Raw genomic sequence first — 17852 nt, forward strand, 5'->3', positions numbered from 1 at the left:
CCATGAAATTTCATGGTTACCTTTATCTCTACACCAGTGGAGGAACCTACAAGTTACACTTCGACACTTAAGTCAATTCCTATGAAAATAAGGAAAGTATAATAAGTCTTCTTAACTCTTATTCTTTATAGAAGATCATATGATCATCTTTCTATCATAAGTTTTATGGATTTACGCTTTGCACCTATCATACATTTTTAAGAGTTTATGTTTTGGATTTTGTAAATTTTAAGTCATAGAAGTTGGAGAATCTTTGCAAATTTTACTGGACATGGGAACTTTGATAAAAGTTTTCCTTTTTAACCTAGTCAAAATTTCATAATATACTTTTCTTGAGGCAAGGACAAATTTAAAATGTGGGGCACTACCCCACAAGAAATTTAAAAAAATATAAGGATTTGTATCCTACATGATAAATAATAGCGCCTGAAAATAAACTCTGCCATTGTTGCCACCGCAAAATTTTTAAATTTTGTAACTTAATATATGTTACCCAATTCAATAGTTCTAGTTTGAGTCACGAACCAGTTCGCGGTACAATTGGATTGAGTTTGTAAAATCAAGCGAACCACGAATTAGAGCATGCTTGTTTGCAATAATTTTTTTACTTGATTCGATGAATCAAACCAATTTTTTATATTTTTCATTGTTTATATTTAGAATTTGAATTATTATATTAATTTATTTCTATTTAATTTTAAAAAAAAATTAATATTATAATTGTACTTGTAACTTGTATACTTAAATTACATATATGCGAAAATGAACCAAACTAACAAACCAATCTAAGGAGTCAAAGAGAGCCAAGCAACCAATTATCCCTACCTACCCCTTCGAACCAGGTTCATTCTAGAGTGGCAAACTACAAAGTACAAACCACAAACTCGAAATTCGACCCGAGCAAACTGAACAAGTAACATAGATCTTAGCGCGTGTTTGATTGCACAACAAACTACATGGAAAATAGTTTGCAGTGGAAAACTAGAATTTATTGGTGTGTGATTGCAAAATAAATAAATAGTGGAAATTATTTTCCACACACACGAGATTTGTCACTTAAGACGGCAAATCTTTTCTCACCCCTCCCCCCTAGGAAAAATGATTTGCTACACCGTATCAAATTTTGATCTCTTAAATACCCTATCTTTCACTTTTTACCTTGATGTAAGTAGGGCTAATTTGGTCAAAATCCAATAAAATTGCAAGAACAACCCCAAAATCAAGGTGGTTAGTTTTCAAATCTACAAAAATATTTTTTTAATTAAATAATATTTAAAACCCTCTTCTAATTTAATTAAAATATAAAGAGAGAAATACTTTCCTTACTAAGGTAGTAAAATTTTAAATCTTACTAGAGGTTGTTGAACTCAAATATGGATAATCAAATTAGCAATCTAACACCATAACCCTCTTGATTTCATGGAAAAACTCAGATCCTAAAATAAAAATTCAAAAAGATATATTATTGTTTTTTGGACTTGATCTAAGGTTTTTAGAATGGACGGTAAACTCCTACCCAACTCCCAAATTTAAAATTTTAACAGTGAAAAATATATATATATATATATATATATATTTTAAAGTTCATAAAATTTTGTCATCTACATCCCTGTGACATTGGATCATGTTTTTAGATGTCTTAAGGTGAGCTCAACGACCCTTGTAAGATTTGAAATCTTACCAAGTTAGTAAGGATAGAATTACTCAAAAAAATCCATATATAAAAAAAAAGCCTGTACAACCTAGTTTAATGAGATTTTTCGCGTGATTTTCCATGTTGTACTCAAACAATGTAAAAAGATTTATCAGTACATCATTTACCTGACAAATCATTTATCTTACAAATGATTTGCCAGGTAAATATTTTCCTTGCATCAAACACACCCTTAGTTATTCCCCGTGGACAAAATCCTTGGCTCCGCCTGTCTTGAGGGGGCACATATCAATATCAACATAGTAAAAGCAAATTTACGTGTGTACTAAGCTTATACATGTCTCCCAACTATAGAGCACAAGGAAGAACAGATAATCCTCATGAGTATATGTTTCTAGGTCGAATCCAAATTAGATTCGACAACTGAATCCCAACATAAGCAAGATCTAGAAAGATATAACATCCTGGATAGAACCAATATTACTTAGGGGTTCTCTAAGTGGTGTACAATAATAAATGAAATCGAGGACCAAAGTAGGCACAAATCTAAAGTCTTAGTGACCTCTAACAATATTTCATAATATGGAGAAATACAAACTTGAATTTTTAATATATATATATATATATATATATAAAATAAACCCTTGAAAATTTTCATAAGTTGGAAACTTCTTCCCAAAAATCTTTTAATAAACCCATACACATTAGAATTAGGAGGATTTCAAAAATAAATAACTAAAAAATAGATGATGAGATTAGAAAGGGTGGGTTTCCTACTAATAACAAACTCTTTAGATCTTCCAAAAAAAAATCCACATTGAAGAATTTTTAAAAAACTAAAAATTCTATAAAATTCTCTAAAACTTCAAAAATCAGAACTCTAAATTTTTTTAGTTAATCCCTTCCACTTCTGTTTAGATCCTCAACCCTACCTAGTTCCTACACCTTAAAAGATTTTTAATTAGTAATTTTGCATCTCAAAATGTTAGAAAAAATAAAATTTAACTACTTTTTTATTATTTACATAAATTAGTAGTATTATGTATATGGGTTTTGTTAACGTGCGCTCTTACAGCACACGTTAATTTTTTACCAAAATATCCTTGAATTCCAAATTCCAAAATGTATTTATTGCACTTTAACGTATGTCCTAAGTGCACACGTTAACAAACAAGAAAAGAAAAAAAAAATCTCATTTTGAGGTTTCGCTCGTAGGCCTCAACTTGTGTGGAACCCGGCCCAGCATACATACATACATACATACATACATAATAATATATAAATAATCAAGTGTTATGTGAAGCTGAACATGGGTGGGACCCACGACCTCCACTAGTTAAAAAAATGAAAATAAATGTAGCACCCAACATGTTGGGAATTTTCCAAGAATAGTTTTGCTGACCCACCCTCCATCAGTATTCAGTGGTGAAAACTTTTTTTATGTCAGGGTTTTTTGTACAAGAGTGGGGTCTACACCTTAATAAATGTCACAAACATATTTGATTACTCTAAGAAAATAAACACAATATTTTAAATAACTTTGCTCTTAGTCTCTTTTATATTGGCCCTCTCTTATTCACTACTTACCAACTACTACTCCTCCATGGAGAGAGAGAGAGAGAGAGAGAGATTGATTGATTGCATCAACTAGTGCGGGTTGAGGAGACATCCAAAGGGATCGCATTGATCTCATCTCTCCTTCACAAATTTCGCTTAGATTTGGGTGAGTTTGGATCATGCCATCCCTTTGGATTCCTCCTTTGATCGCTTCTAACTCATGTGGGTTCTTGCTGCGCTGAACTTGATTTCAAGCACCAACATCACTTTGAAGATGGTCGATTTCGTATGCCACTCAGATCAAGTAGGCTCTATTAACTCTATAATCTTACCAATTTTTCTTCTCTTCTCCTTAGAATTTATTTATTTGCTTAGCAAAAATTTGCAGATTCATACCTATTTTTTGTAACAACTTATGTTATAATGATCGAGCACACTTTTGGCTAAACTACAATCGAAGCACATAAGAAAATAACTCCACACCATGTTTCAACTCTCAATTAATTTAATTCCTATATTTTTCTTTTTCTTTTTTATGTGAAAATCTTTCATCTGCCTTGTAGTCCTAGTAATTAAAAGGTGTTCTATTTGTCTGTGTCTGTGTGTGTCTTTTTTTTCTTTTTTTTCCCTTCTAAGCAAACAAGAGATGAAATTAATAACTTAATTAAACTCTACCGATTTCATTTTTTTTTTTTTTTTCATTAATTTTTGTATTTTTGTAGTGGGTGACATATATATATTATTGAAGTGGAGAGGAAATTCTTCCCTAGTTGTATTTTTCCCCACCTAATAAACTATACAATTTGTATGTAAATAAATTAATATAACATATTCAAATCATAGGTTTAATTGCAAATAAATATTTGCAGGACCACTGTTGGTATATACTTTAATTATACTTGAATTTACATGGCTCTAGCTAGACAGAAATGAATGAAGGATAGGATTTGTTTGGGCGACCCCATTCGTGAAAACTTCGACAAGGAAATAATGGGGTCTGCCTCTTTTAATTTTTTTTTATCGGTAAGTATATTTTTAATGAGATTAGTAACTCCGTGACACAGGAAATGATCCCATGGTATATGACATTATCATACGTACATAGATTTTACCAACTAAGCTAATTGCCAATCCACTCGAAAACCTCTCCAATCGACTGGTCTTTTGTTTTTAAACTCCTTAAATTTTACAACTCTCAACTCATGGGAATTCAGATTTCCATATTGGCATCAATTTTATGTAGGAAGGAATGCAGATTCCCTCACTTCTCAAGAGTATGGGAAAACTTATTCTTGTATTGGTCCATGTGCATTCATATCAAGGGAATCCAAATTCCTTCTCTCTTTGAGCATGGGAGAACTTATTCTTGTATGGGTTTATATGCTTGGACTAAAGAGATATAAAGACCATAGTTCTAAAACTTGCAGTGAACTCCAACTCACCCAAGTCAAACAAACTCGATTGGATTTGGAGTTCAATGAGCCAACTCATCAACTTGCCCGAATCAGCTTGAAAATGTAAGTCAGGTCAGAAACTTGACTGAGTTATTTGGTTATAAATAAAAAATTTATAGAGGAATTTTTTTTTAATATATATATATAATTTTAGGGGATGACTAATTGCACTTCCACATCTTAGTACCGATTGCACTCCAACCTTTAAAAAAAAAAAACATTTTTGTTTTTTTTTCATTTATTAAGTTCCATCCGATCTCTACTTATTACACCTCATGAAAGAAGTTTACACTAATACTAAAGATAAAGAACCCATCATAGATTTTAAACCACATCTATGATTAGTAGGAGCTATTGCAGTTTTACCCTTCTTGTAGATCATGAAGTTTTGAAAACTGAATCTAGAGTTTATGAGACTTTGTGCCATGATTTCTCTGATTTTCAAGAAGAAGAAGAAGAAAAGCAGTGCAATGGAGTGCAGTCATAATGGTGGAGTGTGAGCGATGGAGTGCAATCGGTATTGAGTGATGTGCAATTATTCGATCCCTAATTTTATTTAATTTGTCCAAGTTAAATCGCGAGTTTGTCTATTATAAAACTATGATATAGACTTATGCAAAGTCGGCCATATGATCATAGTTCTTCTTACCATTAAGGAAATTGTGAGAGTTAACAAGTCCGCGGACTAATCATTGAAATGTATATTGTGTGAGGGAAAATATTAGCCAGATAAGAGAACATTCCCCATGGATCCTTATAGAAAATTAGCCTTATTGAAATTCTTGGATGATTACAAAAATTCATGATGACTTTATTTATTCAGAGAACTACAAGAGTCAAAGATAGAAGAAAATCATACTTAAACTTCGTAACTTAGTAAACACGAAATCCAAAGATTGAGAGTTATCCTTGAGATAAATATCGGTACATATAAAATTCCAAAAGGTTGGATTCCTAAGTCATATTTATCAAGTCAATGAAACCCAATCCATCTTCTAAACATCATTTCTTATTTCTAATTTCTAATACAACCTTCCATATATCATAACTATGGAGCCGAACACGTTTGTTATATATGTCTTAAAATTTTTGGATTGGGCTGATTTTTAGTTGGTATGATCTCCTCATCACAAAAAATCAACTCAATCCAAAACTTTTAAGTCATATTGGACAATGTTGGGTTCCGAACACCACCCGATAAGTATAGGTTATGAAACACATCAATCCAATAAATCAAATTATTCTTTCCAAAGCAATCAAATTTAATTTCTGTTCTTGAATGAGCTCATTACTGTAGTGGATGACAATTTACACTGCAACATATGAGGCCGTGGGTTCCATCCACTCCAAAAGAATTAAAAAATAAAAAAGAATACTTTAAACAGAATCCAAAGCTACACTGAAATCACTTTTTTTACTTTATATGGTTAACATTTGTGTTTCCCTAAGTTTTCCAAAAAGAGGTTCACAAAACCCAAACTGATAGAAGGGAATCATTCACAATTGATACTTTTGATTAAATCTTTTAAATAATATTACTCTAAACACTACTTTTAATTTTGAATTAAAGGAGCTTTATGATCCTTACTTCACGTGAACCCAACCTTTTATAAAATCTTTTTACTCCAAACGATGAAAAATCCTAATTTAAGTATATTTAATCTCATGTCAGACTCTGAAACAAGAAGCATCAGACCTTATTAAGTCAACATTGGGGCACACAGTGGGGTACCCTTTAGACTTAAATTTTTTTTTTTTGTGGTTTTTTTTTTTTATAATATTCGGTAGGTAAGATAGATTTAAGGAAATGGGGTTTACAGAATTTGCTTTGGTGCTCCTCCCACTTGGTGCCCAACGTGGGAACAAAAATTTGATTGGATTCTATTGGAGATCTCTTATGTTAAGCGACAACCTGGAAAATCCAACACTTCTTGGGATCTGAGTTCAAACCATCGAGATTCATTTCTAAACTATTTCGTGCCTTATAGAGATCTCACAAAGAAACAAGAGTAATTGAATCTAAGTATAGGTAATTGTCCTTTATTCATAGATTATCTGGGACAATCAATGCACTTGATTTTTTCAGTTAAAAAATTGAAATTTTTTTTCTTTGTTTTTATTTCTAATTAATGCATAACTTAATTTTAAGAATTTTCTTGGAGTACTATCGATTGGAGTAGGGGGGTTACTTGCTAGTGGATAAATGAGTTGGATTTTATTCTGAAATCAATGTCATCCGATAATCCAAATTTAGAAGGTTTGGATTCTTAGAGTAGATTTGAATTGAAAAATGATCGAATATGATTTGATGTCCAATGATCCGGGTTGAATTCAAGTCAGATACAGATTCATCCCTATATCCGTGTAGCGGGGGTGAAGAGGGCAAAGTCTCTAGCCTAAAATTTTTAGGGTTACAAAACGGACAATCATGTAATATTTCATAAGGGTTTTTCTATTATTTTTGGGAGATAGGTGCGTTTTAGCAACTCCCGACTTTATAAAAAGAGATCTCTAAGACTGTAAAACTTATTAAAAAATAATGATTATTCTTGTTTTGTTCGGTGGACATAGGCAGGTTGTCAAACCACATAGATCCTTGTGTGCAATTTTTGTCTCTTTGATATTTTGTTGTTTTACAATCAATGCATGTATCTCAAAGTGAACTATGAGAACTCCAGATAAAAAAATGTAAAAAATTAAAAAAAAAAAAACTTCCTCACAATAACCATTTAACCCAACCATTGAACTTGGCTCAACATTAAAATTAGCAACAAGAATTTATTTCCTTTCGTTATGCATTTGAAATTAAGTGGTTTACTGATTTATTTTGTTGTACATTGAAAAACTTTTGTAGGCTTAGAGTGTACGATTGTAGGGACTAATCACATCCCAAGGTATGTGCGTAGATACCTCACAATATCAAACAAAAAAAACCGACTAATGATAAAAGGACTCGAATATTTATACTCAATTGACGTGGCAAGTGCAGAAAAGCATAAACTTTCCCTTGTGTATCCCAAAAAAAAATAATCATGATAATCTGACTACCTCATGTGACAAACTTAATCGACTACCCTGACGTGACAAGTTCAAGAATCATAGTTTTGTGCTTCTCAAGATACTCAGCTGCACTTCCCCATAAAAAAAGTATATCTCAAGGGAATCGTGTAGATCTACGATTCTCGAACTTGTCATGTCAGGTAGTCGATTGAGTATTTCAAGTGGGGTAATATTCTCATGACTCCAAAGAAAAAGATTAATAGTTCCGTGTACTTATCACATCGATCGAGTAAGAAAATCATGATTCCATCATCTCCACTTTATCTTCTTTTTTGTTTTGTTTTTGGGAATGAATAAAAAGAATGGGTTTTCTAACAAACCATATTTACTATCTAAATAAGAGCATAAAATGGGTTGTATTCTCCTGAATTGCAATTGAAAAGCCATTGGGACAATGATGACATGAGCCATGATCTAGGGGTCAATGAAGTAACTCCAGCTACCAAAACATGGATTACATCAATTTTTGCCTTGAATCAGACCAGCTTATGATGAAAAATGTTCAAAATCCAAAGGATTTGAACCACCACCAATCATGCTAATAGATAACTAATGTGTGGGCCATTAAAAATCACAGGATCAACAAGCCTGAAAGAGTATTTCACGTGATATTTTTGGGATTTGGAGTCATTGAACATTTAATGGGTCACGTTACATCATTACATGTTTATTTACCCATGAAAGGCTAATTTGTAGAGCCTAGAGTATACACTTAGGCCTAGAGTGTACATTTAACCTATAAAAGGAACATATCTAATTGATTTGAGTTCATTGAGTTCACATTAGAATACACAAGATTTTTTTTAGAAGAAATCAACTAAAATTCCAAACATCAATTCATGATTTTCAATCCAAAATCTAAGGAGATAAGATGTCTCCTCACTTGGGGACACAGATTTTCACTTGACTTCCCAACTTTCTTAAACCTAATTGGTTGATTCGAGTGATTTGTTCCCTTGATTTGATCTCTTATGAAATGATCGAGTATTAGCTATCACATATTTATGGGTTTGCTGTCAGACCACATGGTCCCACCTATACAACATTGTTTGAAAGAACAACTTCCCACATATATAACACACTATGTGAAGCAACCAAACGGTGACACGTCATTAAAGCCAGGAGCCATTCGTTTTCCTTACACATGAACCTTGATGTTACCCTCAAGTTTTGGGGCCCACCAACCCTGTATGCAAACAATCAACTTGATTGGTGTCCACTAGATTTTAGGTTAAATAATTTTTCATAATTGGGCCATAATCATTGATTTGATGATTTATTAGAACTGATGTAATTTCCACAAAAATAATGGGTGAAGTGACCCCAAGATTGGATCTCACATCGCACACCCTGACGTGAAAGTGGATAATGGATGGGAACAATAGATGTTTTTTCCTCGAGATACAAGTGAAAAAGCATTTATGGTTCCTACCCACATTCACAAGATGTGCGATATGAGGTCCAATCTTGAGGTCACTTCAGCACGATTTTTTCCACATATGTCATCGATATAACCTTATCTTATAGGTCTAACAATAATAGAATACCTGATACCAAGCTTCTTTCAGTTAACCAATATTATCATTGTATTTTGACAATCAAGTCAATCAAAATATTAGTTGAGTAATAGAATTTTAGATTAAACTAACATACTTATAAGAAGAGGTTTGGAGTTTCAAAATCAAAGCGTCTTTCTTATATATATTCTTGTAGTGGAAATTCCCTTATCGATGTGGGAATCATCGACAAAACACATAAATTTGTTGTCTTATGTGTTGATTTGCTTTTTCTTCGTGTATTATTGTACTTAATCGTGAAAGGGTTTTACACGTTCTGACACGAGTGTGTTAAGGAGGACAAAAAAAAAATTATTCTATTACATTAGGATCTCTTCAAATTCATGCATAACCAAGGATTAGGGTACCATGCTGTTAAATAAATAGTAGCCACCCAAATTGACATGGACATGTGTTTTGAAATTTTTATATCAATTACAACTAAATCCATTATCTTTTATTATTTTAATTAAAAATCCTTTTGTTGAAAGAAAAAAAAACTTTTACATAGAAAAAAAAAAAAACAGAATTGAAATGAACCAATCACTCTATCTTCGGTGCCTTCGCCGTGAGTCAGTTTTCAATCAGATAATCAAGAGGTGACTCAAAATTTATCCAAAAAATTTAGCATTAGATTGATGTTTACCCTATATTAAAGGAATCAATTTAAATTTATATAAAAACACTTCGGCCCTACTAGTTTGTCATCATCGAAGTCTTATCCCAAAGATTTAGATTCGACAATCAAGATTCATGTTAGAAAATGTTGAATTTCTTACATCGACTACCAACCTAACACAACCCTCCTTTATCTAGGCTTGGGATGGGTAATGTACTACATAGGGAACACCACACGAAGTTTTGGGGGCCAAAAAAATCTTCAATGTTATTTCACAGGAATTTTGTGGACGATTTTTTTGCTCACAGAATCCGAGATCCACCAATCACATGAGCTTGCGTGTATGGAATGCATCCATAATTTACAAAATTACCCTCGTTAGGCTTGACGTGGCACGCACCAGAGAATCTATGAGCCAAAAAACAGTCAGTTGTGTGATGTTGGGATACAAAATTTTATGATGATGAGGAACTAATGAAGGAGTGATGATAACCACATACAAAAATTTGCAACTATTCACGGAAGGGCCGGCTAACCAAGCACCAAAGTTGTCCTAGTTTTTGTTCTATGACAGCTTGCAATCATGTCAAACAGGACCTAAAATGTATCTTTAATTTCTTCCAATTTGCAACAATAGTTGTCCTTACTTTCTTGCTTAATATACCATCAAGGTTACCCAAAATAGTGCTAATATCTGGTCCTCTGGGGCTTTAGATAGTTTAAAATGGACCCATTTTGGGTTAGATTTTTAGGCCCAATGGGTAGTACATGTGTTAAATATTTTTTCCAATTTGGACCGGGTTTTGATGAAGATACAAAGAGGCAGTCTTGCGCTTGGCCTAAACTCTGAACAAAATACAAGCTTAGACCCAGATTAAATCAAATAGTCCGGCCCATTAAATTTACAATCAATCACCAGCTTCGGCTTGAATGTTTGGTTTTACATATTGGGCCCAACAGGCTTGAGTTGTGCTGAAATAAGCAAGGCTCGGCTACAGTTAACTCTATCAATCAATCAGATTAGATCTGAAATGCAATCCAATAACTTCAGGTCTGGATCGAGGATTTGGGTTCCAAACTTCCAATAAGGATCCAATCCAATTTGATACTCTATTGGCTGTGAACAATGTCCCAGTCCGATAAAAGGTGAGAAAGTATGTAAATTCTATTGGGTTTTGTCTTAGATGTGTTAGAAGTTTCTTATTTTGCTGGTTTTTTTGTGAGGAAGATCTTTATGGTGAGGAGATCATCTCACAAATAATCAGTCCATTCTGATACTTCTAGACCCATCAAAAGTGGCATTTTTTTATTTTTATTGGGTAAGAAGTTTTAGAATGAGCTGAATTTTTTAAGATGGTCTCCTCACCATAGAGATCATCCTCGCTCACAAAAAATCAGCCAAATCCGAAACTTTTAACCCATATAGGACAAATTTTGACTCCTAATGTTGGTCGTGGAACCTGACCCAATTTAATATATATTTTGTTTAAATATATAAAGTTTATCTATATTTTGAATATCAAAGCAAATTTGAACTTAATTCTTATCCAAATCCATTTTGGTTCTGGTCTGATCCTAATCGGATTGGTCCACGATCGACCCCAATCTGATCCATTAACAGCCCTAGCTTGGTTCTACTTGAACCTGAACCCCCTTCCGACTATGAAAATTCAGATCTTCTCTCTGTTTAGATGAAATAAAAAGAAAGGGAACCAGAATTCACCTTCAAAAATCTTAACAACATCAACTGTGAGGTATATAAATATAATAATAAGCTAGACATGTAAAAGATGAGAAAAACAATGTGTATAAATTATCTCATTAACTCTTTAGAAAAAAAAGACAAATTCTCCATCCGAATATTACTACGTATATTCCTCAAACATGTGAAGAGAAATAATGTAAAACAAAGTCCATAATTCGATTAAATGATTAAATGGAAGCAGGAGAAGGAGCGGCCGTGTAGAATGCAGACGATTCGCTCGAAATGGGTCCAGGGGCCACCCCAGAGCTTAGAAACTCTATCATCGAGCGACGAGGGTTGATGCGTTGAGCCTCGCATATATCAGGTAGAAACACTCCTGTACAAATAACCAAATTGATTATAAAGGTGTGACCATTTCCCAAAATGCTAAATGTCACCTCATAATTACTCAATGAGGCACAAAATTTAGATTGGAAAACAAGTAAAGAAATTTTGTATAGAACAATTGAAGAAAGGTTGATGTTGTTATAATAATTGACATTTTTTTTTAAATTAATCATCACTTATTTTCAAACAAGAAATTAATTTTCAATTTTTTATGGACCCTTCTTTGATGAATTTTTCTGAACTTTAATGAAAATTGAACGAATTTTGGGACTATGGTTAAAATTTTGTCAAATTAACATAAAACAATCAATATCCAATGAATGGATCGTCACTTTTCAAAATAAGGCATTGATGATGATGATGACACTATCATATAAGTTTTGAGTTTTATTTTTATAACCAGGTATCCTTGTGGACAGAGGACCGGGCCCGTATCTGAGCTTTTGCACAGTCCATAGACTATGGACTTGTCCAAGGACTAGTCTCGGGACACGTGCAATGCCAACACATCACACACACCAGGTAAGTGAGGGTGTGCCCTCGCAGATGGCCCCTGAGGAATTAATGCTCATACTGGGTATCAAACTCAAGATGTCTGAGCATTAACCATTTATCGGTCTAAAATTGCCATTGAGTCTTGTTCAAACATAAACATAAGGCAATGATTTCAACTATCTTTTTTCCTCGTTTTTATTTTTTTTAATAAGTTGGAAGATTTCAAAAAATAATAATAATTAAGAAACTAAATTAATGTTGAAATTAAACGAAGTTGTTAAATCAGCTATTCTTACCTTCTCCTGCAGCAAGATTGAAATAAAGATCCACAATGTTGGGACAATTCTGGTAACAACCAGATGAGCAAAGCTTCACAGTGAATTGTGGCTCCATAAGTGAATCCGAAGATATTCCAACCGAGTTCCGATTAACCCCACACGCTTGGACGCACTCATCGGTCTCTATCCATTCGGCCATCCTTTCCACCATAACCTCTGAAGTCCTGCATTGATACTCCATCGTTCCATCCTTTAACGCATAATTCTCGAGCAAGCAACGCTTCCCCGAAGATGCAATCGAAAATGAACAAAGGTCTTTTGGCAAATCTTCACAAATAATCTCACCTAATAGTAATTAAATTTTAACAAAATTAACATTAATTAATAGCCTATAAGAAATGTACAAAAATAAGAAAAACAACATATATAAGATTGGTAAGGGTACCTAGAGACCCTTGAAGGAAGATAGAGAGAGAAAGGAAGAAAGCCAAGGGCATTTTAGGAAATGTTGAAGAAGCCATAGAGATTATTTGCTTAGTTATGAAGAATGATTAGGAGAAAAGAGAGATGTGATGTGAGGAAGAAAGCAAATGATTTGATGTCTATTTATAAGCTTTGGTCGTTGCTTACGCTTACAAATTACATTTCTTTCTCCGCTCCGTTAATTTTAATGAGTCTCTTAAGTTTTGGGACGCGTTTGTTAGTTCTCAGTTTGGTGGACCTAAACACTGAAGTCGTCCATTGGGTCCACGCGCTAAGCTCTAAGCTGTTTCTTCTTGACTTCTGTTTCTTTCTAGTGGAGTAAGGATCCAGTACTCATGGGAGTTCAGTTGCTACAACATGGTTCAAATTTTGGAAAATTAGCTTGATTGATGATTTATAACATTTGCCCAAGAGGAATAACAGTCTAATTGCAAGATAGGGCTGTTAATGGGTGGGTATGGTTGGGTCCTAATGTACGGAATCATTCATATATCCCTATCGGGCCTATCTTGGTTAAGCCCAAACTGGAGCCTACTACTAGAGTAGGTTTGGGTTGATTTTTAGATTTTATGAAGAAAAAAATTAAAAATCCATATATATTTCGAAATCATCTCTAGATCGGTTTTTCTTTTTTCATAAAAAGAGGTTCTAATCTCTATCCTGGTTGAAAAATAAGGTTAGAGACGACGATAAATTTATTATTTTTATAATATATTTTAATTATTGTTATAATTAATATATATACTATACATATGAACAATATAATAGCATACCAAGTATGGTATTGTTAGGTCTAAGACGCCCAGATGGGTTTAAAATGGGCTAGGTTCAAGTTGGATTTGAGTATATTTGTATCCAAATCCGATTAGTTAAAATCATATCTGAACTATTTTACTTTCATTAAACCTTTTTTTTGTGGGCATAGTTTGAAATATCGAAATATATCGTTGATGTGTATTAGTACCAGCTAAAACCTCGTGTATGTATTGGTTTGTATCAAATATATCAATCAATACTGTGTAGATTTTTTTCATTAATCGAAACATTTTTTAAACCCTATTTGCAAGTTCAACATCAAGTCCCCAATCTTTATTTTTTTGGTTGAGTCAGGTACACAGGAAAGGAGACCCAATTGGCATTAATACCAAACCACCAATTTGGCAGTGTTTTAGTGGGTAGGTCCTGAGGTTTTCTGAGGTTGGGCCAAATTAGGGCTGGCAATGATCCAAAATATACTTGATGTCTGAGTTGATCCGATTCGAAAAAAAACATGAAAAATTGAATTCTGATAGGAATCTTAGATTCGATACAATTTCGGATGTATCCCAATCCGTTCTGGAAAAAAATTCGATCTGAACATATTTTTTATTATTATTTTTAATTTTATATATATATATATTTATAGGGTCAGGTTCAAGGGCCATATGAGAAAACATATGTAAAAACTTTCGTTTTTAATAAAATTTTAAAATATGGGTTAGAAATTTTGGATTGAGCTGATTTTTTGTGAGGATGATCTCTATGATGGGAAGATCATCAAAAAAAAAAAAAAAATCAGCCCAATCTGAAACTTCTAACCCCATTAAAAGTGATTTAGAATGTGGACCGTTGATTTTTTACCAATTTTTATCACTAATTTGTAAATCACTTTTGATGGATTTAGAAGTTTCTGATTGAGCTGATTTTTTGTGAGGATGATCTTTTCATCATAGTGACCATCCTTGCAAAAAATCAGCTCAATCCAAAACCTCTAACTCTTATTTTGAAAAACGAAAGTTTTTTCATATGTTTTCTCATATGGCCCTTGAACCGCCCCCATATATATATATAGGGGGCGGTTCGAGGGACGTTTTGGAAGCTGTCTTGGAAACCCATGCGTTTCACTCGTTAGATATTTGGGAAACAATGGATAAGATTGGATTTCTAATTGGAAATAGGAGAGAGAAACTGCAGTTCATGGATTTTTAAAAACCTCCTTCTATTTTTCATTACATTAAAAATAAATCCTTGTTTTCAATCTCAAATTCTCAACAAGCCATTTTTATTAGTCTCTCTCAAGATCTGTTCTCTCTGCAGAAATAACACATACAGAGAACACCTTCGAACCCTTCTCTCTCTCACGAATCTCTCGACAAGAAACCCTCAAAACGACGGGATAACTCTCTCTTCCCTCACGTCTCTCTCTCTCTCTCTCTCTCTCTCTCTCTCTCTCTCTCTCTCTCTCTCTCTCTCTAATTTGGAATCGCTCTGTCAAATGAGCAAGATGATGATATTGTTTCAAAGTCTATCAAGGTCTCCTTATCTGCCATGGTCAGGGCCCTTCCTCAAATCTCTTCAATCATGTTATCATTGACACTCACGTTGTCTTGAGGTTGTGTAATCTCAATTGCTTTGAATGGGGGTTTTTACTCTTATCATCAAATATGGATTTAGTTGCTCAGAAGATCTTGCTATGGCTGGATGTCATTGGAGTGAAATGAAGAAATTCTATTGGTGGTTCAAAACGATTCGTCATGTGTGGGCAAAGATTGGAGTTCCTTTATGTTGAGTCCACCAGGTTCAAGATTTTCCCAATTTGAGAGAATTCTGCCCTAGTTGGAGGCATTAGAGCAATCTTTTGTCTTTGTTAATCCCAAAACACGTTTTTCGAATCCTCCCTGCCCTGCTATATTTTTCTTAATTCGGATGGTTACTTGGTAAGCATTTTTTTGTGCTTTCAGGACATTCTTATAATAATCACAAAGCCTTCGAAGTAGATTTACCGCTCAAATCATTTCCCTTAGTTATATAATAGATATCTATATCTCTTTCAAAATATATACGTGAGGGAAGAGAGAGCTATCCCACCGTTTTTTAGGTTTCCTGTCGAGAGAAGGGTTCAAGAGAACATATCTTGAGAGAGACTAATAAAAAACAGGGATTTATTTTTAATGTAATGAAAAATAGAAAGAGGTTTTTAAAAATCCAGGAACTCTTTTTTAAACTTTAGTTTCTCTCTCCAGTTTCCAATTTGAAATCATATCCGTTGTTTCCCAAATATCCAACGAGTGAAACACATGGGTTTCCAAGACGGTTTCCAAAACGTCCCTCGAACCGGCCCCATATATATATATATATATATATATATATATATATATATAGGGTTCCGTTCCCCACCCTAAGTTTTACCCTACACTTTTAACAAACGTGTTTTGTCCTACATGGGTTAGAAGTTTTGGAATAGGCTGATTTTTGGTGAGGATGATCTCTATGGTGAGGAGATCATCCTCTCCAAAAATCAGCTTATTCCAAAACTTCTAACCCCATCAAAAATGGTTTACAAAAAATGGACGGTCCACGATTTTTCAACTTGTAAACATGGGGCTAAAAATTTCGGAATGGACTGGTTTTTGGTGAGGATGATCTTCTAATCATAGAGATCATCCTCACCAAAAATCAGCCCATTCCAAAACTTCTAACCCATGTAAGACAAAACACGTTTGTTAAAGTGTAGGGTAAAGCTTAGGGTGTTGAACATTTCCCATATATATATATATATATATATATATATATATATATATATATATATATATATATATATATATATATATTTATATCTAAACATTTTAGTCTTTTCTGGTTTTCCTCTTTATTTGAAGTTGAAAGTGGATTTTTTAAAATTTTAAATTTTTTGAGCACTCACAATTTGAAAATAAAGCATGTGTTCGGATCGAATTAGTTTTGTATCAAGGCAAAAATGAAATGGATTGAATTCGATTCACATATTCATTAATCCGATTAGATCGGGTACACATTTAAAAAAAATCGGATAGATATTGTAGTGGTACTAATCCGGTACCAAACCGATCCGTTGCCTGCCCTAGGCCAAACATTCATGGGTTAATGACACACCCCATTGATGAGAAGGGATTCAGTTAGCTATCCAACTACTTGGAGTATGGATTCCTATACATTTTATTGGATTCATCTTTTTAATTTATTCCGTTCTAGATACCTTCCTGCTGACAAATAATAGAGACGTGTTTGGATGTCCTGACTTTGAAGTAATCAATTTTTGGTGAAGTTTCTAGAATTGTTGGCTACAGACAGCCTACCAGCTTCAATATCTTTGGGCTTTGTTTTTTCATGACTTACCACCCAAAATTAAGTAGAGTGAGACGTAAAATTTATTTTCCAAGACAAATCATTTATGCATGTAAGTCGCGTGTATCAATCCTGATACACAACATCATCTTGTCTTGGCGATAAACGGTAAGGATTGGCCAATAGGATTCAAGTTCTCGGTCCACACGAAATCGAAAAGAGATCTAATACATCCAACGGTGAGGATCGAGTGCAGCTGTAATTAGCTTGACATTGTGTAAGGAATTAAGATGCGATTAAGTAAAATACAAGCAAGGCGTAAAGGAGAATAGGAACCGACTGGTAGCCGCGGAAGTTGATCGGTCAACGTTTCGAAAATATTTGAAAAATCATTTTCTTTGTCGTCTTTCACTTGTTCACATCAACGTGTCACAGAAATCGAAGAACAACAATGAAGTTCAGAGAACTTAGAAGAAGCATAGATGATAGAGCGGAGGTTACAATGGTTACAAGTGAAGCTC

The 17852-nt window shown here is 33.6% G+C and overlaps 1 protein-coding gene across 1 annotated transcript; it reads right to left on the reverse strand.

Annotated features, from left to right (window-relative positions):
* Positions 1–11689: 11689 nt before the first annotated feature.
* On the reverse strand, positions 11690–13387 carry LOC147386163 (PAR1 protein). The gene is made up of 3 exons (XM_086423454.1): positions 13211–13387; positions 12784–13110; positions 11690–11981 (listed from the first exon to the last, which is right to left on the reverse strand). Exons 1-3 carry the CDS (start codon positions 13284–13286, stop codon positions 11833–11835), a joined length of 552 nt encoding a protein of 183 aa, XP_086279580.1. The 5' UTR covers positions 13287–13387; the 3' UTR covers positions 11690–11832.
* Positions 13388–17852: the final 4465 nt, after the last annotated feature.

The sequence above is a fragment of the Akebia trifoliata genome, chromosome 14 (assembly GCF_017979445.1).
Source record: "Akebia trifoliata isolate Shusen 1 chromosome 14, ASM1797944v1, whole genome shotgun sequence".
In the NCBI taxonomy this organism is placed as follows: Eukaryota; Viridiplantae; Streptophyta; class Magnoliopsida; order Ranunculales; family Lardizabalaceae; genus Akebia; species Akebia trifoliata.

Excerpts from the sequence above, each read along its gene's own strand:
- LOC147386163 (XM_086423454.1), bottom strand. The coding sequence starts at position 13,286 with ATGGCTTCTTCAACATTTCCTAAAATGCCCTTGGCTTTCTTCCTTTCT. Across the intron at positions 13,111-13,210 it reads CTTCCTTCAAGGGTCTCTAG|GTGAGATTATTTGTGAAGAT; the intron begins GTACCCTTACCA and ends AATTACTATTAG. Across the intron at positions 11,982-12,783 it reads CAATCTTGCTGCAGGAGAAG|GAGTGTTTCTACCTGATATA; the intron begins GTAAGAATAGCT and ends TTATTTGTACAG.